Below are 27,595 nucleotides of genomic sequence, written 5' to 3' on the forward strand. Positions count from 1 at the left end.
AAAAAAAAAAAAAAAAGGAAAAACGTGTAAAAGAGGAAAAAAGTTTGGGTAGAAAGACAGGCTCAAACCCGAAACATCGAGGCTAAGGCGGAAAAAAAAATGGCCGACATGTTACTCCTACGCCAAAGAGACATACAACTGAGAACGGATAAAATTAAAGCTTTAAAAATACTTGAAGGTGGTTTTAAACTAACATCAACATTTTCTAGATCAAACTAGATCAAAAATGACGTCATTCTCGTAGAAGGAGCAGAGAAAATGAAGGAACAATTTTTTCGGCACCCCTCCCTGTACAAAACTGAGGATTTTAGAGTGAAGGACTTAATGCTTTTGGCCAATTTTTCGATATTTGTCGGGCGAAGGTTGGAACTTTAAAATGATACCTATCAGGCGAAAATCCGTGACCCGTGTCGAAAGTTTTTGTGAGACATACAAACACATACATTTTTGCTTTTATATATATATATATATATATATAGACTAGCGAGGGGTACCCGGCGTTGCCCGGGTGTTTTTCGGGGTATGTGAAAAAAACCTGAAGCGTTGACGACGCGCAGTTGGAAAATAGTAAAGTGCTTAAAAAAAAAAAAAAGCAGGTGCGCGTTTTTGATTGACGTGACGGCGATAGGTATTCAGCAGTTATTTTGTGCGAGACTGTTTTGAATAAATGAGTTTGTTTTTAAAAAGCCGCTCCCTGTTTATTAGGAGGAGCGAAGACAAAGTTGACATTGACCAAACTGGCTCTGGGCCTGTGATTAGAGTCGAGGTTCGCTTTTTTTTTTTAATACCGAAAAGCGAATGTAACGCGTGCCGATGCGGGAAATGTGGAATAATTAAGGTTTGAAAGTCAATAAAATTAAATAGATAGGCGAGCTCCGTGGATAATTTGTAGATATTACAATTTATAGATGATATAAAAAGTTTTTAAAAGTTGTGAAGCGAGCAAGCGCTTGTTTGTAAGAAGCCTTTCATGGACATCGAGGAAAAGCGAACATACATACATACATTTTCGCTTTTATATTTATAGATGAAGGCCCCATGCATGTTTCAATGCTCAAAGAATTGACAGTTAACTTGACAGACACAGCAGCAGGCTTTTTTTTTCTTTTTTTTTTTTACAAAAAGGCCAAGTAAATGTCGCTTCCGTTACTGCAAGCTATGAACTTAGTCAATTGATAGCGATGCATGGGAAACAATGCCTTATAAAAACGGCCAAAGTTGTGTCCGGAAAAAGCATACTTGTTCAAAAATATTTCGCTCGCTAGGAACACTTGCTGAACGGATTGATGAAATGTCAAGTGATTTGAAGTAACAGTTGAAAGCTGAAATCATTAGGATTTGAACAGTTTTCAATTGCAATTGATGAGACTCAATATAAATGGGATAGCACAGCTGGCAATCTTCATCAAGGCCTGTGAGAATAAATTCAACATCTATGAAAAACTGATTGCGCTAATCCTATGCATGACACTACAACAAGTCAGGACATCTATCTTTGAGAACGTTGAACGGGTTCTGCATGAATATGATTTAGATTTGAGAAAACTTGTACGCTTGTCTACTGACAGTGCAGCAAATATGGTTGGCAGACATAATGGTGTTGCTGCCAAGTTACAAGCAAAAATAAATTTACATCTGGATTTGTCATTTACACTATTATTCATCCACAAAATTTGTGTTCAAAGATTTTAAAATTGAATCATGTGCTAGGTTTAGTCATAAAGACTGAACTATATGAGAGGTCGTTCTATCAAACTGTCAATTCAACCAGTTGTTAGAAGATATAGTTCACCAATGTTCCATTCTATACAGATGTACACTGGTTGTCATGTCACAAAGTGTTGAAAAGATTTTATTTGTTAAGACAAGAAATAATCACTTTTTTTGGAGATGAAAGATGGAAACACTGATGAAATGAAAGATGAAAGTTGGCTCCAGGATCTGGCTTTTGCCATGGACATTACAACACAAACGATCTCAATTTGAAATTACAAGGTAAAAACAAGCTCATCACTCAGTTATATGAGGACATCAAATGCTCCATTTACAAAGTTGAGATTATGGAAGTCACAAGTCTCAAATGAAAATTTAATTTTCCTACGTGCAAAGAGCTAAAAAATAGTACTAATACTAAGTCAGCACTAAGTTCTGCCAAGTATGACAGTCACCTGGAATCATTTAAGGAATTTCAAAAAAGATTTCATGATTTTTCATTTTGATCAAGAGTTTGCATTATTCACAGCGCCATTTACTTTTGATGTTACTAAGGCAGCCTACAAATGGAACTATTAGAAATGCAGTCAGATTCTTTACTCAGAGCAAAGTATTTTGAAGTGGGAATACTCGATTTCTTTTCATACCTTCCGAGTTTCAGAAAGTTTGTTACACGGATTGTGGCAACGTTTGGTTCCACCTATTTGTGCGAACAATTATTTTCCTTTATGAAATAAAGACTTCTTAGAGAACTAGATTGACTGACAAACATTTATCTTCTCTTGTAAAACTCGGAAATACAGAAACTTCAACCAGATATACTAAAGCTTGTCAAGAACAAGGTGTCAAACCTCAGGACAAAACACAAAACATGTTTGAGTACTTGATAATAAATGTTAATGCGCATTGTATTTGTTGCATTCAAATACATATTGGCTATGTATGTTGCTTTTTAAATTCGTTATATCGAAATAAAGTACAGATTTATGTGTCATGCTAATTTCCTTTGTTATATTCTTTTGTTACACTACAAGTATTTTTTGCTTGCATTTTCGAATATGACCAAACTATTGCAGGTTTCTAAATTACAGGTAAAAAAAAAAAAAAAAAAAAAAACATTCAGCAATGATTTTTATTTAACAACTTTATTATACTGGTGCGACCCTTATGCCAAACACAAACTGATTCCTGCGACCCCAAGGGGCTCTGAGTTTGACATGTCTGGATTAGACCATTGTTGTAATGACATGGAAGCTGTTGATTTTGCAGTGAGAGTTTAGTTCTGTGCAGTTCTAGGCCTACCCTTTGAGGCTTCACCTACTCAAAGAGAAAGGGGTTAGTTTATTGCTAATCGCCTGAAGTGCCCTCACCATGGAATGCTAACGAGGCTGCCCAGACACTTTTTGCAAGTCAGAGTGCCCCTCCACTGAGGGGACTTCCTAATCCCACTTTCTGACCCTGGTGTCGGAATTCTTGCAGTGAGAGAACTAAACTATTAAGTCGCACTGGAATAGGGGAGCAAATGATGGCTCAATATAAGAAAAGGTTTTCAGAAATTAAAGTCTCTTTGTTACTGCCACAAGTCAATAGATTTCAAAATTTATGATAGTCTAAAAATGACAAGCTTGCAAAATTAAAAAAGTGGATTAATCTTTTTACATTGTCTTTCTTCCTACTTGTCAGCAATTTTCTGAAAAAGGTTACTGAAAGAAAAAAAAAATTTATACTGAATGAAATATTTAAAACACTTAAAAATAGTTAAAGAAAAAGTAGATAGAAAAGGATTTTTTTCTTTGGTAAGGTATGTGTTGCCTATTTTTATTTTTCTGTTACCTTTTCTAAACCATTTCCTAAAATTTTTTTAGCTCAAATTATAATAAACTTTAAATTGATTAAAAATTTAAAAAGTTTCATTAATTTTATATCACAGCCTTTTTTGACTCCTAATTTCTGGTAAAATTACAGGTGTCACAAGACACCAGTTAAAATATTCAACATGGAAAAATGTTTAACTATTTTCTAACTAAAAACCAGGAATTTTTTTTTTTTTTTTTTTTAATTTATGTAATAATTTGGCAATTTTCTAATCTCCCCACCCTTTCTAGATATTTCAGTTTTGGAACATAGTAGGCCCCCTTACATTACGAGTAGCAATATGCCCTGTTTGAGGGTGAACTTAGGTTTAGAGGTAGAACTAAGGAAGGACATGCATTTTGTTTGACTACAACTGAGCATCTTGACATGTTAACATTTACAACTCAGAAATGAGTAACAATATCAAAAGATCTGGGCATTAGTAAGAAAGTTCAATAATCAAAGGCGAGCTAAAATAATATGGTGGTAAACTAATTTTTAAAAAAGTTTGCGACATGAGTGACTGAACTATCTAGTTCAATTTAGTCATTTTAAATAAAATTTACAGAAAAGGGCTTATATCGACTCCAATAGGGCCTTGGCCTTTTGGTTAGGGGCTAAGTGTAATATTTCTCATACTAGACTTCATCTTTTATCGGTAAAGAAATCACTCAACTGGGGAAGTTTTTATGCGTGTCATAATCCAAAACGGCCGATTTTTGGCAGCTAGATTCTCCTCCACATTACAAACCAACCTTGTGGGCAGGAAAGTAAATAGGAATACTAATATTTTTGATTTGCTGAAAAGATCGGGAATACTCGAGCCATCATGACAGTTAATTAGTATCGCCCCTAAATGAAACCACTGTTAATTTTTTCTGTCAGAGTAAATTACATCCAACCCTCTTCATGTTAACAGCTTTAATTTTCTTCAAATCAGTACGTGAATCAACTTTTACTTTTTTTAAGTGGCTAAAACTTGTAGAAAGTACAAAATAGTTCACATTAGAATTAGCAAAAAAAATGAAACATTGAAATAAAATTAGCTCTTTATTGTTGCCCAATATTTTAGAGTGGTTAACACTTTCTATATAAATAAATTTAAAGTAAAATGATCACATTTCCGACAAATTCAGGAGAGAATAGCACACACATAAGTTTTAATTTCATGTAATAATTTTATTTTAGATATTACCCTCCTACCTTTTTTTTTGCAGACCTGAACGAGAATCACCCCCTCATAATTTTAACCAGTATTCCGTAATTGGTACTTTTTGCGATCTAACTCAGTGTAGTACAAACATCCCCCAACCTCCCCATGTTAACAGTTTTCGGAACCAACACCCAACCTCAAACTATACTACATACTAAAATATACTATAAAAATAGGGGGGGGGGTTCTTGTTCAGGTCTGCCCATTTTTTTTTCTTTAAAAATGGGAAAGGAATGTGGGAGGTAAAAACATGGCTATCTGGTCTTTTTAATCCCTAGCTTCTGGTCAGCAGACAAACTGAAGCCCTGAGGCGAAGCTTGAAAATAAAATCGGCCAGCCAGAAGGAGTTACTGAAAGATGTTTGAATTTATTTAAGAACCAAATTTACAGGTGCGCGCCCGGAAGTTGTCGAGCGTTACGACGACAACGTCAATGACCAGGTTTGTTTGTTATAAGCGATGTAAAAAAAGAAAACGTTTTAAGGATGGGGTAATCAAAACATCGAAAAAAAAAAAAAAAAAAAAAAAAAAAACTAACGTACAGTAAACGAATGATGAAAACAGAAAAACGAACACGTGAAAAATGGCTTAAATAAGCCTGTTTTGATATTAAAATTTAAAAGTTCGGTGGGTACCCGGGTGTTTTTGGGTGTGTGGTCGGGGGGGGGGGGGGGGGGGGGGGAATAAACGAAGGGGAAAAAAAATTTTTTTTTTTTTTTTTAAAAGCAGAAAAATGAACGTTACGTGAAAAATGGCTTAAATAACACTGGTTCAATATTTCGAAAAAAAAAAAAAAAAAAAAAAAAAAGACATCTCACACCACGATTCGAGCCCAAAACGTTTAGATAATGAACCAACGCACTAATCAACTGACCTAACGCGACATACATGAAATGTGTTCAGTTTTTCAACTATTTAAAGTAAATCAGGTCATGACGTCATCTGGCGTATGCGTAGAACCGCTCATCACGGACATTAGAAATCACAAATGGACAACCTTTACAAGAACCAGGTTTCCAAAATAAAATAAAAAGCGCAATGCAAAATAAAGTTTTAAAAGTGAATTCACTAGTTTATAAAAATTGAAGCGAGAAAAAGATTTCCTTAACCTTAAGTCAGCAAAAAAAAAAAAAAAAAAAAAAAAAAAAAGTAAATATCTTACAGACCAATTTGCAATGGATTGAAACTGGTGTGTCGACGGAAGTGATTCTACAAAAATTATTTTAAGAGTAAAATTAGATGGTCAAATTAAAATGATAAACATTTTTAACGAAGAAAAAGAACTTGATTTTACAAAATTGTATAGCTCAATACATCTTAACAGTTTATAAATTTCAGTCTATAATATATAAAGTATATATTTTTTTATTTAATAGTAAACGCTTCCTCCTATACACACTACTATAAAACATTTTATTCAAACAAATTGCATAACAAATTACAAAGGTGCATTATTTTAAAAATAAATTTTTACAAAGATTTAATTTTATCGACTTGCAGAGCTTTTCAGATTTTGTACTTGTCTTAGAGGAAGAAAGAAAAAAAAAAAAAAAAAAAAAAAAAAAAAAAACTTCCTTTGCTTAATACATTTTGACAGGATTTAAACTGCAGAAATACCCATTACATAATTTAACAGGATAAAACTTTTCTCATTCTGATTGCCTACAAGCAGAGGATGCTGTTTGCATGATACATATATTCCGTAGTTAAACATTCAACTACTGATAACCTTAACATTATCGAAATTTTACACAATACTGGCAACCTACTTTGAACAATTCAGCACACATGCTTAAGTAAAAAAAATATACGTCTTAACACTCAATAGCACAAATAAAATTAAATCAACTTTTATGCTGACGACACTACCATTTATGGTAGCACATCTAAGACAGTAAAAAACCAAGTTCTCTCCAATTCTCTCTCCTCTGATCTTGAGCACGTAGTACAATGGGGAAAGGAGTGGCTGGTTACTTTTAATGCATCTAAAACCAAGCTTCTCTCTTTACATCATCAACATTCCAATCCATATCTGGCATCAATTGAAATGAATGGCTCTCGTCTTCAGGAGGCCTCAAGTTTTGACAAACTTCTGGGCTTGACCATTACACCTGATCTTAAATGGAACATGTACATCAAATCTATTACCAAGGCCGCTGGAAAAATGGTGGGATCTTTCTATCGATCCGGTAAATATCTCACTGCTGATGCTATTCTCTATAGAAGTGCCAGGTACGTCCAAGGATGGAATACTGTTGCCACATTTGGGCAGGAGCTGCTAGAAAGGACTTGTCCTGCCTTGATAGAGTTCAAAATAGACTTCGTAGCCTCGTAGGAGATGTCCTTTTCTCCTCCTTGCAACCTCTATCTCACAGAAGAGATGTTGCGAGTTCGTCTCTGATGTATCGTTATTTTCATGGAAAGTGTTCGACTGAGCTTCAATCTATGGTCCCCCCTCGCAAAAATTTCACAAGAAACACCCGTCTAGCTGTAAACACTATCAATAATTCCCCCCACTCTTTATCTGTGCCTAAACCTAAACGTAGATTCCATGAACAAAGCTTCTTTCTTAGAACTGCACGCCTGTGGAATTGTCTTCCGTTTTCCTGCTTTCCGGCTGACTACAATATGGTTGTGTTCAAGTCTAACGTAAATAAGTTCTTGAGCCGTTCCATATAAGTTATCAAATTTACCAAATTTTCATTACTAATGATTACTATATTGTCCAATTTCTACTGTACACTCTTTAACCCTTATCCTTGAGTGGCCTCTTGGCCTTGATAATGTGGTGATGCCTATGTATATAAAAAAAAAAAAAAAACTACGCATGATGCAATTCTAAAAACCAGCCTCTTGAAGTATTGGTTGGTTGTTTTAAAGCATATCAACCCTTTTTAGGTTATTTAATGCCGAATCCAGTGGTTTTGAAAAGTTTTTTTAATAGAATATATTTGTTTTTTTCAAGTGTTTCTATTTAACCCATAGTTGGGACCCTGATAGTTATTACCACTCCGAGTCAGAGTGGACCTGGGAGCAACAACAATTAAAGGGTGGCTCCACACTCTCCAAAGCCTGCAAGCTGGGGCCTCACCACTGGATATAGTTTAAGGTCATATCCAGGACCTCTTTGAAGTATTGATAATCGCCCAAAATTATTAAATTATTATTAAAAAAATTAATACTGGAACCATTAAAATTTTGGTACGGTGTGCTCTAACAAAACATTTCAGTTATTGCCATTTTTAACATGCATTGCTAACTGTTTCCTTCCGTACAGAGAACATACAACCTAATCAGACACATATTGCTCTTTCCTTGCTCAGACATAACACTCAATGTAAACGCAGCACTAGTTTAAGACTAAATATGCACACAATACCGATATGCTACTACCCCCTCCACACTCAAAAACGGCCCTAAAAAATTCCTTTTACGGGTACCAATATTTAATTTGGTTTGAGTGATTATCAAGACTAATTATGCTATATTTGTTTGTTTTGTTTTTTTCTTTTTTTTTTTTAATTCTTTTTGATGATTAAATTAAATTTTATATTCTTGACAGATTACCTGTTACAAAGCTGTGACTTATGTAGACATTTTTTTTTAGAACTGATTAAATGCTTTGAAATCAGCTAAAACGATATTATGCAGGTAGGTTTCAACATACATTTTATTGGCTACGGAAACACATTTGTTTTCTTACTGTGGAGTATTTTATTTCTTCTGTGGAGTATTTTATTTAAATGTGCTAGAGCTACTTTCGGAAAATATTGTATGCAGTATACCGAGAAGAAAAATACTAAGCAACTTTAAAGATGCCGTCATCGGTAGAAGGCATTTATCTACCTGTTTTCCACAATCTAATAGCAATACAAGCATATGCTGTATTTTCATGGACATCGGCAATATTACATATCTAATGTGCTTCAACAAGTCATATCTTTTTTATTTGTGGGTCAATTTTTAAAATTACATTGATGGAAACAATAGAATAAGCATTCCAATGATAATTTATTTTGCTTTTATTTGTTCAATGTTTTTATGCTCCAAGTTAAAAAAAAAAAAATACGGGGAAAAAATGACAAAAAGGGAAACTTTCAATGTTTACATTTTATATGGTAAGTTTGGATACATATGTGCGGGGTTAAATTTGATTGGATACGGTTGAAATTTTACAGGCTATATAAGCAGAGAAGTCCATCTCTACTGGACTTTTATTTATATTTTTACGACCACAGGAAGCAAAATTACGACCAAGCAAAGTTGACGAATATTTCAAAATTGAGGAGATAAATCAGCATATCTATTTTTATATAGATAATAGTTTCAGAATTATTTTCATGTATAATATGTAAATATTTGATAATTATTAATTGTGCGGAAATTTCTTTAAAATGTTATCTTTTATAGAAATTAAAATCTGCTTAACAGGGGAAACGGCTCGCTATGCACTGACCAGCGCTTAGCTGACTAAAGTCCACGCATTAACTAGTTTTGTTTGTATTCATTTAAAAATAGAAAACCTTTTCTGCTTTCAAAACAAAAGCAGAAAACAGTTTCATTTTTTATTCTGAGTTTGTCAATTTAAAAAAAAAGATTTAAGTTTTTCAAATTTGATTTCCAAACAATACCGAGCCAAAACTAGTTTTTAACGCTTTTAGTACAATGTACTAAAAGCGTTAAAAAGCGATAAATTGTACGAAGTACATGCACTTCTGTTACCATGGTATTTACAATTCTTACTTGTACTTAAGGTAGAATTGTGCTTTTTTTTAGCGGTAAAAAGAAAAAAATATATACAGTGCCACGCAAAAAGTATTGGATACATTACATTTTTCTTCATAACTTTAATTAGGGTTCAAGATTTTACCTAAAATTTGGTCAGTATATTCCTATTACTAAATTATATTTGGAGTAGTAATTACAAAATCAAAGTTTAGAAAGTTTATATTTAAGGAAAAATATGAATTAACAAATGCAAAGTATTGGATACACTTTAAAAAAATTTTTCTGAAATAAATTTAAATGACTTTTGCTTAGCATGTTGCAATAATGCAAACGAGTTATCACTGACCAATCAGAGAGCTTTATATTAAAATAATTTTATAAAATTCTTCCAGTTTGGGCTCACTCCTTCAAAGTCAACCAGTTCATTTATAAAAAATGCCTAAAACTAGAGAGTTGTCAATAGACATTCGTCAAAAAATCATTTATAAGCACAAAGGAAAAGGGTATCGAATAATATCAAGGGAACTTAATCTACCACTTAGTACAGTTGGAAGCGTTATTAGAAGGTTTAAAAACCCTGGTGAAGCTGTTGCAAATCTTCCAAGATGTGGCCGACCAAGGAAATTAAACGAAAAAAATCAAGGTGGGTAAGCAGAAAGGTACAAAAAAACTCTTCTTACTCGTAGTGAAATTCAAACCGACATCAGAGAAGCTGGGATTAATGTGAGCAAGGATACAATCAATATATAACAAAAAGAATACCATTCATACAGTAAAGTTTGGTGGTGGTTCGATTATAGTATGGGGGGTGTTTTTCATCCAAAGGTACTGATGAACTAGAAATCATCAATGGTAGAATGAATGGGCATACATACAGGGAGATTTTGGAGAAAAACCTCCAGAAATCTGCTGAGTTGTTGAGTCATAATAGCAATTTCGTGTTTCAGCAGGACAATCATCCCAAGCATGCTGCGAAACTAACCAAAGAATGGCTCAGAAATAACGGAATCAACGTTCTTATTTGGTCCAGTCAGTCTCCAGACCTCAACCCAATTGAAAATTTGTGGAAAATATTGAAGATCAATCTTCACAAGAGGAATCCACAAAATATTCAACTAGAACAGTTCTGCAAAGAAGGATGCAAAATACCTGCATATCTTTGCAAAAAACGTGTGCAACTACAGAAAGCGATTGGAAGCTGTTGAACACAATAAAGGCTATGCAACCAAATCAATGTATCCAATACTTTTGCATTAGTTGATTTATATTTTTCCTTTAATATAAATTTTCTAAACTTTAATTTTGTAATTATTACCCCAAATATTAGAATAGTAATAGAAATATACTGACCAAATATTAAGTAAAATCTTGAACCCTAATTAAAGTTAAGAAAAACGTAATGTATTCAATACTTTTGCATGGCACTGTATATGTATATATATAACAAATAAAAAATAAATTTAAAAGGTACTTGTGTACTTATGCTACCATGCTGAAATAATGTTATTTAGAAACCCATTCTTAACATGGAGAAGGAAGGGTGTTTTGCTAACTATTCTGTACTTTCACCTAACAATTAAAAAAAGATCTTGTGAAACTTGAAGATACTATTTGGAAAAATAGCACAGTAATATAGGTGCATAAGCACCCAAATAAATATTACTGAAGGCAAGATAAATTACTCTTCTACCTAGTTGGATTAGTTTTTAGTGTATTTATTTAATGTAAAATGTTTATTTCAAAAATTAGTGTTGAGCGTTGTACAAGAAAAATAGCCACGTGGTATCTCATGTTTTTGAAATCTCAACAATGACTGAAGTTACCATTTTAAATATTAAGGTGGAAACAAGGTAAAAAAATTACCTTTTTATTTCTTTGTTTAGATAGTTGAATTTTCAGTAAAACAGTATAGAATGACAAAAATTACCATCAATTGGTGAATATATGGTTGTTGCTTATCAGGATTCCTGGTACCCTGGTACTGTGAAAGCTACATCAAGGATTCATGTAGAGTATGATTTATAGGGGTATATTTCGGGGCAGATTGAGAGGATTTACAAAATTGGAAATTGAATTAGTCCCAAAATGCATAAGTTCTGGTCAACTATGGGAATTTCCATCTTTAGAAATCCTGAATCTATATGAAAAATTTGATTTATTTCTGAGATTAAGTCATATCTACTCAATTTTTGCCCCCCCCCCCAATTTATCAGAGAGGGACGTATGTTTTCAGTGGCATCCGTACTTCCGTTAGTCTGGACTATTGTCAGATAACCGTCCATTAGTTTTTCCTGAAATTTTGCCCCAAATTTTATTTCATTAAATAGATGTGCACAGTGAATTTTTTTTTTTTTTTTTTTTCAAAAATTCCCGTTGTGTACCCAGTTGCTCAAAAGAGGTAAAAAAAAATGCCCCAAAATGGCCAAAAATGACACTTTTGCCCCATAGCATTTGATCCATCCATTAGATTTTCCTGAAACTGAAAATGTGGAGGCCATAAGTTTTAATACAAATTCAGTACGTGTGACCCTGGCAAAATTCTGGTTCGCATTCCTCTGGGACTTTTAGGGCTATAATATATATATATATATATATATATATATATATATATATAAAAAAAAAAAAAAAAAAAAAAAAAAAAAAAAAAGAGCCTTTTATTTGGAGCTCTTTTTTCATATTACTCAAGAATATGTATGTCTTTATAGTTTTCCATGGTACTGAATTCAAATATACATGTCTTAAGGTGTGAAACTGCATCGTTTGTCCATTTTCACTGGGATTAGACACTCCAGGAGCTCAAAAGGTGTCAAATGCCCCAAAATTGCAAAAAAATGACTTTACCCCCATCCATTAGATTTTTATGAAACATGGGAAAAATGTGAAGGTAACATTGGCTCTTCACACTTCTCACATTCATCATTTCTTCACTTTTGTGTGGAGTCATCTCACATGCAGCACAAGAGGCCTGTTTTCTATGAAGGGAGTAGTAAATACTGGCCATGAATGCTTTTTAGGCATTCAATGGCTACACCCCAGATTAAGCTCTTTGATGAGGAGGTAAAGCTATATTTAAATACCATTATAATACTTAGTTTTGTTCATGAATAGACACACCCACTGTATGATACCATGCCAAAGTTAAAAAAAAAAAAAAAAAAAAAAAAAATTGTACATCTTAATTCATAGCTTATGGTAAAGAGTTACATCAGATTTGACTGCATGATCAGAAAGAGCACATAAGAGTACCAAGTTTCATAAGAATAGCTTGAAAAATAAATGGTGGTGAAATTACCAAACTTCATGAAATGTTGAGGGCCGTAATTTAGCCCAATTTTTCTAAAAAAAAAAAAAAAAAACTACGGAAAAGCATAAATTTTGGCACTTAAAATTCTCGACTTTTAAACTACTGACGGTATTTGCATAATTCAAACAGTTTTAAGCATCTTTTACATAGCTCTTTTCATGCAAGTTGATTAAATAATTATCTAAAAGAAAAGAAATCAACTTGTAATGCTAAATCTAAAGAGTTATTAAATGCAAGTTATCACCCCAAGCCAGACAATCAGAGTGGCTTTCACTAGCTGCCACTGGAAGACAGTGCGCAACAGTGGAAGCCAGATTATTTTATTTGGGCCACGTCACCAGTGTTCGCTAATTTCCAGGGACGGTAGTGGCTAACAACCGCAGTTTAATTTGTTTTCAGAAGGGGGTCCTTTAACAATTCTGTTCTGGATGTTATGCTTCCATCGGACAAAGCCAGTTTACAGGCGTTTCTAGTAAACAAAACAAATTTACTCAGAAGGGTCAAGGTTATTTTTGGCAAATATCTTCACTGAATCAACACCCACTGTATGATACCATGCCCAAGTTAAAGATATTTACTAAAGAAAACTGATTTTATTTATTAAATATTCCCTCTTACAAGAGTGATCTATTGAGTTCATTAACGCAAAAAAAAAATAAAAATACACAAAATGACTAGCCAGTCAATTATTTCTAGCAAATCCTTAGACCTTTCAACCCAGTGTGCCACTTTTTAAAATCTTTGTAAAGAAAAAAAGTGCTTGCACACTTCTTTAACTGCGCTATTTTTAAATAGTATTTCAGATTTAAAAACTTTTACAATATCTTTTATTAAATTGTCAGGTGAAAGTAAAGAATAGTTACAAAACACCCTTCTCTCCCCATGTTAATGGTTTTCTAAATGTTATTTCAGCACGGTTCAATAAGTACAAAAAAAGTTTATTGAACTAAAACAAAACGAATTCAATCACAGAGCTTTCAGCAAAAAATCTAGCAAAAATCAAATATTCATATCTTCCTGAAATTTGATATTTATTCATTAAATAAACTTAGATAAAAGTAGGTTTCATTAAATATATTAAAAGGAAATGTTGGCAGAGTTGTACAATCATCCCCTGCGTAATTTGTATACTGATAGGTTTTTAAATTTTTTTTCACTGGATTATTATTGATTGGACACTAACCAGATTATAAAAAAAAAAAAAAAAAAAAAAAAAAAATTTCGACATTTGAAAGGGGTGCTCACTTTCTCACTTTTTAGTTACAACGTTGTGGTATATCAGTCACCCATTTTGTAACCAATAAAAACGCGGGTATATCAAAAACCATAGAAAGTAAAAATGACATGAGCCTACCGCATTTTTTTCATATTACGAAAACTAAACCATGTAGGTTGATAAAAATTTCAATTCTTTTTTTTAAGCTGAAAAGATCAAATAATTAAAATTATATATATATATATATATATAAAACAATAGAAAAACGCGAGCATGAAAAGTAATATGGTTAAGCTTAAACATGGAAAAGTAAAGGACTAGTTAAAACTGGAAAAGAACAAGATATTCTAGTAAAAAATATAAATTTATAAATTAAAATATTGCAGTATTAATTGATTATGTTATAAACTGAATTTAAAAAATTCTTAATGCTGCAATATTTTAAATACCATGTTTGAATGATATAAAATCATGTTATTCATTTCAATCATCTTAAAGTCGTAAATAAAATTGGACATAAAATCAATGTTTAAAAAAAAAAAACTTTTTCTAGATAATTTTTTCGAGGTAATATTTGAATTACAAAAAAAAAAAAAAAAAAAAAAAAAAAAAAATTCTAAAATATTTTTAAAAAGCTTTAAATATTAAATTCAAATATTACGCGATATGAGGTTTAAACAGATTTTTTTATAACAGGTTTACAATAATAAAGAAATATATTCATATAATAGAATATGACGGAGATAATAAAAACTGTTTTGATTTTATTTAAATTGATAGGTGATCTTTATTTTTTTTTGCACCTTTTTTTTAAAAAGTATGGAGGTCCATAAGCAACATTATCTTTAGATATTTCAGTGTCAATAGAAGACATTAAAATTTTATTTTATCTTTTGTCTGTAGTTCATTAATAAAAATCTTAATTTTACAAAACTAATTATATTGTTTCTTATCCATAGCAAATAAGTTATTTCCATTAACCATTATAATGTGAATGCCAATCCATAGAAATTGACACAAACACACAAAATGATACCGTTGCTGTTAATGTGTACAATGTTGACATTTTACACAATGCTATTTATTATAACCGATTATTGAGCTTTTATAGAGGATCCAAATGGCTAACAAATTTAGGTAAATGCAATTTAATGATGAAAACTTTTAGGGCTCAAGGTTTGGAAAGCCGGCTAATACAAGGGGTGTGCAATAAGTAATGCCTCTGACCCACTTCCAGTTGTCTGATATAGCTGAAATTTTGCATGTGCAATGATTTATATATCTACGGGTTATGTGGCAAATTACAGCTCTGAACTAATTGTGGTTTCTGTTTCACAGGTGTTTGAACCGAGTCAGGTGTGAAATGGAGCCTGCGGAATGTCTAGCAGTGATCCGGTTTTTGTATTTGGAAGGACGCACACCACAGGAGACTTTTGATGAAATGAAAAACTTACGGTGATAATGCCCCATCATATGACCTTGTAAAACGCTGGCATTGTGAATTCAAACATGGCCGGAAGTCTGTGGAAACAGCTCTCAGACCTAGTCGCCCTCTCCCCCTTCTATGATGAGGCATCTGTCCGTCAAGTTGAGGCTGCCATTTTGGAAGATCGGCACATTACTATTTCCCAAATAGCCCAAGATGTCAAGATTAGTACAGGGTCTGTGGAAACTATTATTCATGACCATTTGCATAAGGTGTCTGCCAGATGAATTCCCAGGTTGCTCACACCATTCCAGAAGCGAGAACGCGTCGAGTGCTTGAGGATGAATTTGGAGATGTGCCAAGAAGATGAGTCAAAGTTTTTCAAAAGATTGATTACACAGGATGAAACCTAGGTCCATCACTATGATCCAGAGACCAAAACCCAGTCAATACAGTGGAAGCACTTGGACTCATAACCTCCAAAGAAGGCAAGGGTTCAGCCCTCCGCTGGCAAGGTCATGCTCAGTCTTCTGGGACCAGGACGGAGTAGTGATGACAGATTTCCTGGCTAAGGGTACCACAATTACAGGAGCCTATTATGTTTAACTTTTGAGGAAATTAAGGGAAGCTATCAAAATCACGAGGCGGGGCAAGATCAGTAAAGGTACCCTCCTCCTGCAGGACAACACTCCGGTCCACAACTCACATGTTGCCAGATCAGAAGCATGGGAGTGTGGTTATGAAATCCTCCCCCATCCTCCCTACTCTCCTGACCTTGCACACACTGACTTTCACCTCTTCCCAGCCATGAAGTTGTTTTTGAAAGGAAAGCGTTTCTCAGATGATGCAGCCTTGATTTCTGAAGTCAAGTCATGGTTGGAGGACCAACCTGGGGTGTTCTCCAAAAAACGGTCTCCAGAGCTGTATCAAACGATGGGAGAAATGCATTATTCTGGGTGGTTCCTATGTAGAGAAAGACTAATAACTGTGCCAAGTTTCGTTGTTCTACTGCTTTGGGAAGTGGGTCAGGGCATTATTTATTGTACGCCCCTCGTAATTTTGTAATTTTCCAGATACTTTTTATTGTTTGAAAGATTAAAGCTTAAAGAGTATTTGTGGCATGGAAGACCAAATGAAGACTTACCATAAAAAAAATTTGATTTTTTAGAAATATTAGAGTCCATTTTGAACGAATATCACATTTAAAATTGTCGCAGACAAGTAATTCTTATGATAGAATGCCGATGCTCAAAATGTATTTTGACCCCTCCTTTCAAATTCAAAAATCAGGAAATTAACCAATTTTAATGAAATTTTCAGTATTTTCAAATAATGATCACAGAATATATTGAACTCATTTTTATTAAAATCTTAGTGGAAACTTATTTCGGTTAAACAAAACATACCTTTACTAAAGTTATGGTTTTCAGTTTAAAATTCCAGGAAACAAGTAGTTTCCAAGATATGAAGACATGCACCCACTTTATGGTCACCTTTTTTGGAGGGGGCTTTTTGTTTTTCGTTCTTTTTTCGGGAGAGGGGGGGTATAGTTTTTTAGCGGGTGCTTTTGTGTGTCAGAAACGTGAAAAATATCGAATAATTCGACCCCCTGTCTTTCCAAGCTTATAACTACTCGAAAAATGTAATTCAAGCCCCCCCCTTTTTTTTTTTCAATTAAAAGGAGCAAGGACCAAGGTTTCATTAAATAAAAAAAAAAATTTTTTTTTTTTTTTAAAAGGTTTTAAAAAAAAAACGTTTGTCTAAAATATATTCGGTTTATTGGAAAGAACATAAAATTTCACATTGACCCTTAAAATATCGTAAAAATAGAATCAATAGAAAAATTGATTGATTTTTAAAGTTTAAAAATTGAAAAATACTGAACTCGAAAATTCAATTAATTTCATTACTGTTTTTTAAAAAATAAAAAAAAAATATTTCTTTTACTTTTTATACAACTTAAATAGTTTATTTTGGAAGTATATAATCCATAAAAAAATAAACAAGCCACTTTTTAAAGAGAAATTACGAGTTTTGTATATTTTATTCGCAGTTTCGTGTTAGGGGTGTCAAAAATTCCTACAAAAATTCTGATACACCTAGTAACGCGCCGACATTGACTGAGCAGAAGAACAGTTTAATATTTCACAAAAATTCTGTTTACATTTGATGGCAGGCGGTGGAGGGGCAGATGTAAACAATTTTTGTGAAATATTAAACTGTTCTTCTGCTCGGTCAATGTCGGCGCGTTACTAGGTGTATCAGAATTTTTGTAGGAATTTGACACCCCCTAACACGAAACTGCGAATAAAATATACAGAACTCGTAATTTCTCTTTAAAAGTGGGTGGTTTATTTTCTTTATGGATTATACTTCCAAAATAAACTATTAAAGTTGTTTTAAAAGTAATAGAAATATTTTTTATTTTTTAAAAAACAGTAATGAAATTGAATTTTACGAGCTCAGTATTTTTCAATTTTTAAAATTTAAAAATCTGTCAAAGTTTTTCTATTGATTCAATTTTTACGATATTTTCAGGGTCAATGTGAAATTTTATGCTCTTTCCAATAAACCGAATATAATATTTTAGACAAACTTTGTTTTTTTTAATTCACGTCCCCCCCTATTTTAAAATGTCTATTAAAAAGTAAATAATTAATTTACTTAAATTTTTATATATCACAAATTGATCGATAAATATATTCAAATTTAAGTTGTTTTTTTTAGAAATTTACCTGTAAAGTCCGAAGTTTAAAACCTTTTTTCAAAAAAAATTAAAAAACATTTTTTTTTTTTTTTTTTTAATGAAACCTTGGTCCTTGCTCCTTTAATTGAAAAAAAAAAAAAAAAAAAAAAAAAAAAAAAAAAAATAGGGCATGAATTACATTTTTCGAGGAGTTTTAAGCTTTAAAAGACGGGGTGGAATTATTCAATATTTTTCACGAAATTTGACACACCTAGCGCGTTACTTATGTTAAAACGGTTAATTAAGCTGCAAAAAGCACCTGTTAAAAAAAACTATACAACTTCTATAAGTGAATATGATATTCACTTATCCCCTTCTAAAAAAAAAAAAAAATGACGGCCATATCTTGGAAACTGTTTCCTGGAATTTTAAACGCTAGTGGTAATTTTAAAGGATTTCCGATGGTGCCTGCCTCGCCTCGCCTCACCCTCCAAAAATGGTGGCCATAAAATGGGTGGGGTGGGTAAATGTTTACTTTAACTACAACAGAACACCGACCAATAAAATGTTTTTTGCGGGTTTTCGGGGTCGCTGACAAAGAATCCGATATTTAAACCCGTCGCAAATTTACCGTTTGCATGGTATCAACCCCCTGAACCCTCGTACTATTTTGTGCCAACTCACCGCCATCGTTTGCTATTCTTACATGATACGTTCGCGTATGGACGCGCGTAGTAAGGTGACTATTCACATCGCGGAAGAATTTTTTAGCAGACATTGTAAGTTTTCAAAAAAAAAAAAATATGGTTCATTTTTCCGTGTTACGTAATTTTTTATGCCTTTTTAATTGATCTAAAAAAATTAAGTTTTCACGAGTAGTCTACAAAAGCATTTTTATTTTTCGTATTTTATTTTTTGGAGGGGGGGTTCAATTATAAAACTTGTACAATATTTAACAGGTGCTTCTCAGAAGCACTGCTTCTGCAGTTTAATTTACCGTTTTTCCGTAAGTAACGCGCCGACATACAACGAGCAGAACTGTTTAATTTTTCACAAAAATTATTTTTACATTGGGGGGTAGGGCGGTGGAGGGGCAGGGTGGTGTCCCCCCTGCCCCTCCATCGCCCTACCTTACTAAGCGCGTCCATACGCGAACGCATCATGTAAGAATAGCATAAACGATGGCGAGGAGTTGGCACAAAATAGTACGAGTAAATTTGCGACGGGTTTGAATATCAGATTCGTTGTTAGCGACCCCGAAAACCTATGAAAAAACAAATTTTATTGGTCAGTGTTCTAGCAGTATCAGAATTTTTGTAGGAATTTTTGACACCCCTAACACGAAACTGCGAATACAATATAAAAATCTCGTAATTTCTCTGTTAAAAGTGGGTTATTTATTTTCTTTATGGATTATACTTCCAAAATAAACTATTACAGTTGTTTTAAAAGTAATAAAAATATTTTATTTTTTTTTTAAAACAGTAATGAATTTTCCGAACTCAATATTTTTCAATTTTTAAACTCAATATTTTTAAATTTTTAAATTTTAAAAATCTATCAAAATTTTTCTATTGATTCTATTTTTACGATATTTTCAGGGTCAATGTGAAATTTTATGTTCTTTCCAATAAACCGAATATAATATTTTAGACAAACGTTTTTTTTAAATTCACGCCCCCCCCATTTTCACGCCCCCCCCCATTTTGAAATGTCTATTAAAAAGTAAATAATTAATTTATGTTTAATAGGTTTATATATCACAAATTGAAGAGAAAAGGTCAATAAATAATATATTCAAATTTAAAACAAAAAAAAAAATCAGTTTTTTAGAAATTTACCTGTAAAGTCCGAAGTTTAAAACCTTATTTTATAAGAACACATTTTTTCTTTTTGTCTTTTTTTTTTTTTTTTTAAATGAAACCTTGGTCCTTGCTCCTTTAATTGAAAAAAAAATTAGGGCTTGAATTACATTTTTCGAGGAGTTATAAGCTTAGAAAGATAGGGGGTCGAATAATTTACGCCTCTCATTTTGAAATGTCTATTAAAAAGTAAATAATTAATTTATGTTTAATAGGTTTATATATCACAAATTGAAGAGAAAAGGTCAATAAATAATATATTCAAATTTAAAACAAAAAAAAAAATCAGTTTTTTAGAAATTTACCTGTAAAGTCCGAAGTTTAAAACCTTTTTAAAAAAAAAAAAACACATTGTTTTGTTTTGTTTTTTTTTTTAAATAAAACCTTGGTCCTTACTCCTTTAATTGAAAAAAAAAATTAGGGCTTGAATTACATTTTTCGAGGAGTTATAAGCTTGGAAAGATGGGGTGGAATTATTCACTATTTTCACGAAATTTCTGACACTGCTATCAGTGTTCTGTTCTAGTTAAAGTAAACATTTACCGATTCGGGAAATCAACCAAGTTTAATGAAATTGTGATAATTATATTGTACGATCCGCTATTATCAAAGTTGGCTTACGCTCACTCGACAGCTGATGGAAATAATCAGTACAAAAAATAGTTAATGTGACTTTTTTTATACCAATTCTAGCGAAAATTTCAAATTTAATATTTTCCTTGTACGCATTGCATAAGTGTGAGAATTTTTTTTATTACAATCTTGAAAATAAAAATTCGAAAAAATATCCAGGATTACTAAGAAAACTTTTGGTACTGGTCGCGATTAGAGTTCCCTGCCGAACACCCTAAAAAAACACTGACTTCTCCCTTAGTTGCCATAGTAACTAAACGATCATGAATTTTTATCGACTTTGTTTTACTGTTTATGAATATTGAAATAAAAGACATTACTACACATTTATTAATAATATGTCACTTTTAATCACTTTTATCGACTTTTTGTTTTACTGTTTATGTGTCACTTTTATCGACTTTTTCTTTTTTTTAAATAGCATTTTCTTTTTTAAATGACTACGTTTTACTGTTTATGTCTCACTTTTTTTTAATATTGTACTAGTGCAATTATTGATCCGGGCTGAAATAACATTTAAAAAGCCATTCTTAACATGGGGAGGGTGTTTTGTACCTATTCTCTCCTTTAACCTTACAATTGAATAAAAAAAAACATTAAACTTTAATTAAGCTTAGAAATACGATTTAAAATATAGCGCGGATCATAAGTGCACTAGCACCCATTTTTTTTATTAATAAATGTTTAGTAATTATTTTTCTTTTAATATTCATGAACAGTAAAAACGTCGTCATTTAAAAAGAAAATGTTATTTGAAAAAAAGAAAAAGTCGATAAAAGTGACACAAACAGTAAAAAAAAGTCGATAAAAGTGATTAAAAGTGAGATATTAATAAATGTGTAGTAATGTCTTATTTCAATATTCATAAACAGTAAAACAAAGTCGATAAAAATTCATGATCGTTTAGTTACTATGGCAACTAAGGGAGAAGTCAGTGTTTTTTTTAGGGTGTTCGGCAGGGAACTCTAATCGCGACCAGTACCAAACTTTTTTTTATGGTATTTTAAATAACAAATGCGGATGAGTAACAGTTAAAAAAAAACAAAAAAAAAAGGATTTGCATCCCAACTCGCTGACGCTGCGTATTCTATTAAATATATTTTTTGTGTGATAGCAATGTCACTGTCAGATGTCGCCATTAAAAATGAGTGAAAGTAAAGTGTGAATTAGACTTTCGAAGCTTATAGCTATTTAAAAAATGTAATTTAAACGCTAATTTTTTTTCCATAAAAGCAAAGATCAAATTTTAAAATAAAAGGTTTAATAGCAAAATATGCTATATTTTTTTAAGATTTCCTTTAAAAAGATTTCAAGAAATTCAACGAATTTTAACTTACTCTGAATATATTTCCAAAATATATAATTCCAAAAAATAACTTACCTATCAAAAATACTAATCAATGGGTATTTCCATTTTTCATTTATAAGAATTTGTCCATGTTTATATTTTATATTCTATGTACTTTTTAAATAATTTTTTAAAGCAAGGATTAAAAAATACCGCCATTTTAAATTCTCATATCAAGATGGTCAAAGAGCGGGTTTGTCTCCCTTTCTTCAAGTTGACAAATACGGTGACCTAAAACCGCCATAATTAATAATCTCCCCTATTTATGTTTTCTTTCAACAAAAGAAAGAAAATATGAAATCACCGTACTTAAGTTTACTTTTATAAACAAACCGACAAATTTTCGATTTTTTTTTATTCTCTTAAAGAAATACATAAGTTTTTGATTAAAATATTTTATTTCTTTATAGAAGGAATTTTTTAAATAAAATATTGAATGAAATAGAAAATGTAAGAGTCCAATATCAAAATATGAGGTTCCACTTAAAAAAAAAAATATCAACGTTTTTTTTTTTTAAGTGGTTTTAAACTTGACTTTACAGGTAAATTTGTACATAACTTTTTTGCTGTTTTATATTCGATTATTTTATTACATTAAACCTGCAAATATCGTAAAATCGTATCGTAAAAATCGAACCAATAGAAAAATTTTAATAGATTTTTAAAGTGAAAAAATTGAAAAATTTAACTCATAAAATTCATTTCATTACGTAGAAAAAAATGGCTGCATGGGCGCGCGCATGCACTTTGTGAACACTTTATTAAAAAAAAAAAAAAACAAAAAAAAATCATATTTCTATTTTTTTTTTTTTTTTAACTTTAGTTTATTTTGGACGTATATTCAACCCACTTTAAAAGAGAAATTACGAGATTTTTATATTTTATTCGCAGTTTTGTGTTAGGGGTGTCAAAATTTCTCCCAAAATTCTGACACATCTTATGAATTGTAAATGTAATCTCCACTACATCACTTGTCGAATCATGAAAAAAGAAAAATTAAATAAGTATTTCTACAACAAAGATTACTTATATCTTAAAAAATGCAGAAAGTTTTCGGGGGCGCTGAGAACGAAAATTACGTTTATTCGTACGCCATGTGAAAAGGCAGTGAAGGCACATTCAACATCCGTCGTTTATGTTACCGCGCGCTTGTGCGTAGCGTAAACGGAAGCTGTAAAATGGCGGAAAGTAGTTCGTGGATTCAGGGGGTTAATACCATGCAAACGGTAAATCTGCCCCGGGTTTGATTATCAGATTCGTTGTCAGCGATCTCGATTACCTATAAAAAAAAAATTAGTGGTCGGTGTTCTGTTGTATTTGGGGGATAGGCCATTCATTTTGTATAACAGTTTTTGTTTTGAAATGTTGGTACTTCACGGGGAATGTGGACCCTTACGTAAGCGGTTTTTTTAATGACTGCTCCCTGAAATGCACAAAAAATTTTCCTTCACTTTCTTCGTATATCTCATTTTTAATCAAGTGTATATTTTATTTTTTGGATTCTGAGTAAATTTGATTCATACTTTCATTTCGTGTTTGTTTTGTAGACATCACCACAGCAAAAAAATATTAGTTTATTTTTAGCTTTTAAAATGGTAAAAAGTTATAACATTAAATTACAATTACATCGGACGGATTACATATGGGGGGGGTATAACTGGCGCGCGTTGGAGATGCCTATTTTGATTTTATTTTTTCTCCATTAAATATTTTTGTTACATTTATTTTTTCATACATATTCAAATAACGCTTTTGGCCTTTTTTTTTTTTGCCTCAAATAAAACTTCAAAGTTTTCGTGATTAAATAAACCAATGAAAACCTTTTGTGCATGCACTTTCAGGAAGCAGTCATAAAAACTACATTTACGCAGGGTCCACGTTCCCCGTGAAGTAATAAAATTGTGTCACTTATACAGAACTGGGACGAGATTTTGTAGTTGATAAATGGGGGTTTTAGATAAAATCGTTTCAACTGATATTTTTTTCAATTCTAATAAGTTACAATAGTAGCTTCCAAATTATGCAGTCGAAATTACTTGAATATTATTGAATTAAAATGGTACTCATATGCACTTATTGATCCGTCATGAAATAGCGTTATTTGAAAAGCCATTCTTAACATGGGGAGGGGAGGGTGTTTTCTACCTATTCTGTACAATTGAATAAAAAAAACTTTAAACTTGGAAATACGATTTTAAAAATAGCGCGGATCAGTAAGTGCATTAGCACCAAAAAAAACTTTAATCATGTTAGCAGGTGAAAAATTACCGCCATCTTGAACTGCGTCTTACAATTGTTTTCAAATTTTATTTTCTTTAATAATTTTCTACCTTATCGATTTTCATAATTTGAGATAAAGTAAAATACCGTATTTTTAAGATTAAGGCCAGTCTCACGTTCGTATATAACGTGATATTTTTTGGTATGCTAACGAATCTGCAAACAGTTTCCATCGCAAAAAAGTTTTCATGATATGAAGAAATTACTTTTACGAAAAGGGGGTGATTACTTTTACATGTAAATTTACCTTAAAATGAGCACCCACTTTCTGGCCACCTGAGAGAAGGGCATTTGTGTATTTATTGGCTAAAAAGTTTTTGGATTTCTTTTGCATAGTATTAACCCCTGAACTCTGGGATTATTTTCCATTTCACAGCCTAGCCTTCGTTTACGCTACGCACGAGCATAAACGAAGGCTATTAAATGTGCACTCGCGTACAAAACTGCCTGTAATATTGGCGAAAAATCAAAATTGGACAAAAAACAATTAGTTATCCAAATATTAAACCATGTAATTCTATCACGGGTGGCCATTTTGTACGCACAAGCGCGTGCATATGGTATTAACCCTTTAAGTCCCAGATATAAACTGCTACAATATTCTTTTAAAACACACCGAAAACTAAGGCCCGCCTCACCTTCGTATATAATATTTTTTGTAGATTTCGGTGTGCTAAAAACGAATCTGCAAACCGTTTCCGTCGCAAAAAAAAAGTTTTCATGATATGAAGAAATTACTTTTTTGAAAAGTGGATCATCACTTTTCCATGTAAATTTAACTTAAAATGAGCACCCACTTTCTGGCCACCTGAGAGAGGGCATTTGTGTTTATTGGCTAAAAGGGTTCTTCGATTTCTTTTTCATTTTTCAATAAAAACACGAGGAAATAAATTTTTAAAATCGGTATTATTTTACTTTAAGGCTCGTCTCACATTGTCGGCCATGTGCGCGCGCTTGCCCGTTAATACCATGCAAAAGAAATCAAAAAACTTTTTAGCCAATAAGCAAAAAAAAAAAAATGGCCCCTCTCAAGTGGCCAGAAAGTGGGTGCTCTCATTTTAAGTTAAATTTACATGGAAAAGTAATTACCCACTTTTCGAAAAAATTTCTTCACATAAAAACTTTTTGCGACGGAAACGTTTTTGCACAACTAAATATACAAATAAAAAAATAAAAAATGTTATATACGAACGTGAGACGGGCCTTAGAGTAAAATACCAAAACATGTAGGTTTTTGGGTATGCTGAAAACGAATATCGCAGGGAAAATTAGCGCAAATAGCTCGAGATTGGAGTTTTGCAGATTTCGAGGTATAAATACCTGCATTATGAAGTGTATTTTCTAGTAGTTAGAATTGGTTGCCATTTTTGTTGCTTAAATGAAATGGTTCAGTAAGCATGCGACGACGAAAACTGAAGTTCACGAAATGCAAACGTAGATTCAACGTCATTTCTAGCTAATTCCATAGAAAAAATTACGGTAAATTTTTACGACGTGCCCCACCCCAGCGTATTCTAAACACCAACCTCTCCATCTTAAAAACGCTTTTCGGAACCTCGAAAGGCGTTCTTAACATAAGGGTATCCCGAAAGCCGTTCTTAACATGGGGTGGTTGGGAGTGTTTATACTACGCTGGAGCAGCAGGTCGTTAAAAATAAAAATAAAAATTACTTGCAAGAACTCAAATTCAAGAAAATTCGGTCAATGTGCACTGGAGTGGTTAACCTGTTTATTCCGAAAACCGTTCTTAACATGGGGAGTTTAAAAATAAAATGCCTTTCAGAATAAACACCCCAAGCTCCCTATGTTAACAGCTTTCGGAATTGCGCTAGGGAAAAAAAAGTTTGCCGCCCGTTTAAACATGGCCGCCAATGATTTACATTTGAAACAAACTACAGGTATTTATACCTCGAAAACTTTGTCAGCGATTAATTTTCCCTGCAATATTCCTTTTCAAAAACCTATATAAGTCGTCGATTTATCGATAAATGTTGAGGCGTCCTCAGTGTGCGAAACGGAGCAGTAACTGACCAAAATCGTAAGACTCAAATATTTGGGAGCTAAACTCTTCAATATATATGAAATGTGTCAGTTTAAAATAATTTACACAAGCACACAAAATAATGACGTGAAAACTATGTTTATATTTACACACACTTTTGCAATTTGGCTTTTTTCGTGAAAATTTGGCTACGATTATCAATTTGGCCTTTTTCCCTGGAAGATTTAGTTTCAAATATTTGAGTCTGGCAACCCAATTAGGGGCAGCTATTAGACACGTTTACCACATAATTTAAAAGGGATAAGCTAATAGAATATAAATTATTTTTTACATACCAAGCGAATAAAACCAAATCCTTTACCAGCGTTCACATAAACCTCAGATATTTCCCCAAAAGGTTGAAAAAGTTTGCGAAAATCTTCTTCGGTTATGTCCGGAGTCAGGTTACCAACAAATAGTCGACATCTTCCCGTAAATTTCTTCTCGTCTCTCGTGGAAAGAGCAGCTGCACTGGCGGCCGACATTCCTGGAACGTCGGAACGATCGTTGGAATCGCCGGAGCCGGGGCCGGAGCCGGAGCCAGAGCCAGAGCCGCCATGTTGGTTATTATTTGGAGGAGCACCTCCATGTTGAGATTTTCCTTGGTGTGAAGAGCGATCATTCATCTTATCATTTTTGGAACCCTGAGAAGAATTGCCACTTCCGCGTGAATTCTGGGCGAGCAACTCTTGTTTCACGTTCATCTTCGAAGTGTTATCAGTCGGTTTACCTTTGAAGCCACCACCAACCATGATGACGACGTTGTTCGGAAAAATTAGCAGAAACTCGTGACTTTTTTCTCTATTCTTTAAGAAATTAAACTACTTAAAAAAAAAATAAATAAAAGCATAAGAAAAAAATAAGCAAACTTGTTTTGTTTAAAACTGCGCTATCAACGTTAAATTGTTTTTTTTTTCTTTTCTTAACGGTAGTTGCTTAACGTTGTTGTTCTCTGGTAAAATTCAATATGGCGCTGGCATGTACTTGATATGCTAATGTACCACGTGGTCTCGTTCAAATCTCGCACCTTTTCGTCCAATCAGCTTCCAGCTTACCACAATTCACGACAACAATGGCGTCTTATTTTATTTTATAGCTTACTTTACTTAAACACTTGAGTACTTTGTGCCTTACTTTGTAAAATCTTTATTTAATTAAACAATTTTGTTTTTGTGAATTACAAGCAATTAATTAGCATGACTAAGATATTTTGATGATTGAAAAGGTCAATAATTGTAATTTGCTAAGTTATTTTAACTTAAATATTACAAGCTTCTTCCACTCCCTATTTT

The 27,595-nt window shown here is 32.5% G+C and overlaps 1 protein-coding gene across 4 annotated transcripts in view; it reads right to left on the bottom strand.

The window, feature by feature from the left end:
- The window catches only part of LOC145291280 (splicing factor, proline- and glutamine-rich-like), a 137,618-nt gene extending 110,299 nt beyond the window's left edge, over positions 1-27,319 (bottom strand). For all 4 annotated transcript variants that reach the window (XR_013869376.1, XR_013869375.1, XM_080136923.1 and 1 more), the window contains exon 1: positions 26,600-27,319. Coding sequence is in view for 2 of the 4 variants with exons in the window: in XM_080136923.1 (XP_079993049.1) it covers positions 26,600-27,055 (456 nt within the window). In the remaining 2 variants the exon portion in view is untranslated. The remainder of the gene's footprint in view (positions 1-26,599) is intronic.
- Between the last annotated feature and the right edge of the window lie 276 nt (positions 27,320-27,595).

The sequence above is a fragment of the Euprymna scolopes genome, chromosome 12, assembly GCF_053919585.1.
Source record: "Euprymna scolopes isolate OS-2025 chromosome 12, ASM5391958v1, whole genome shotgun sequence".
NCBI classification, from domain to species: domain Eukaryota; kingdom Metazoa; phylum Mollusca; class Cephalopoda; order Sepiida; family Sepiolidae; genus Euprymna; species Euprymna scolopes.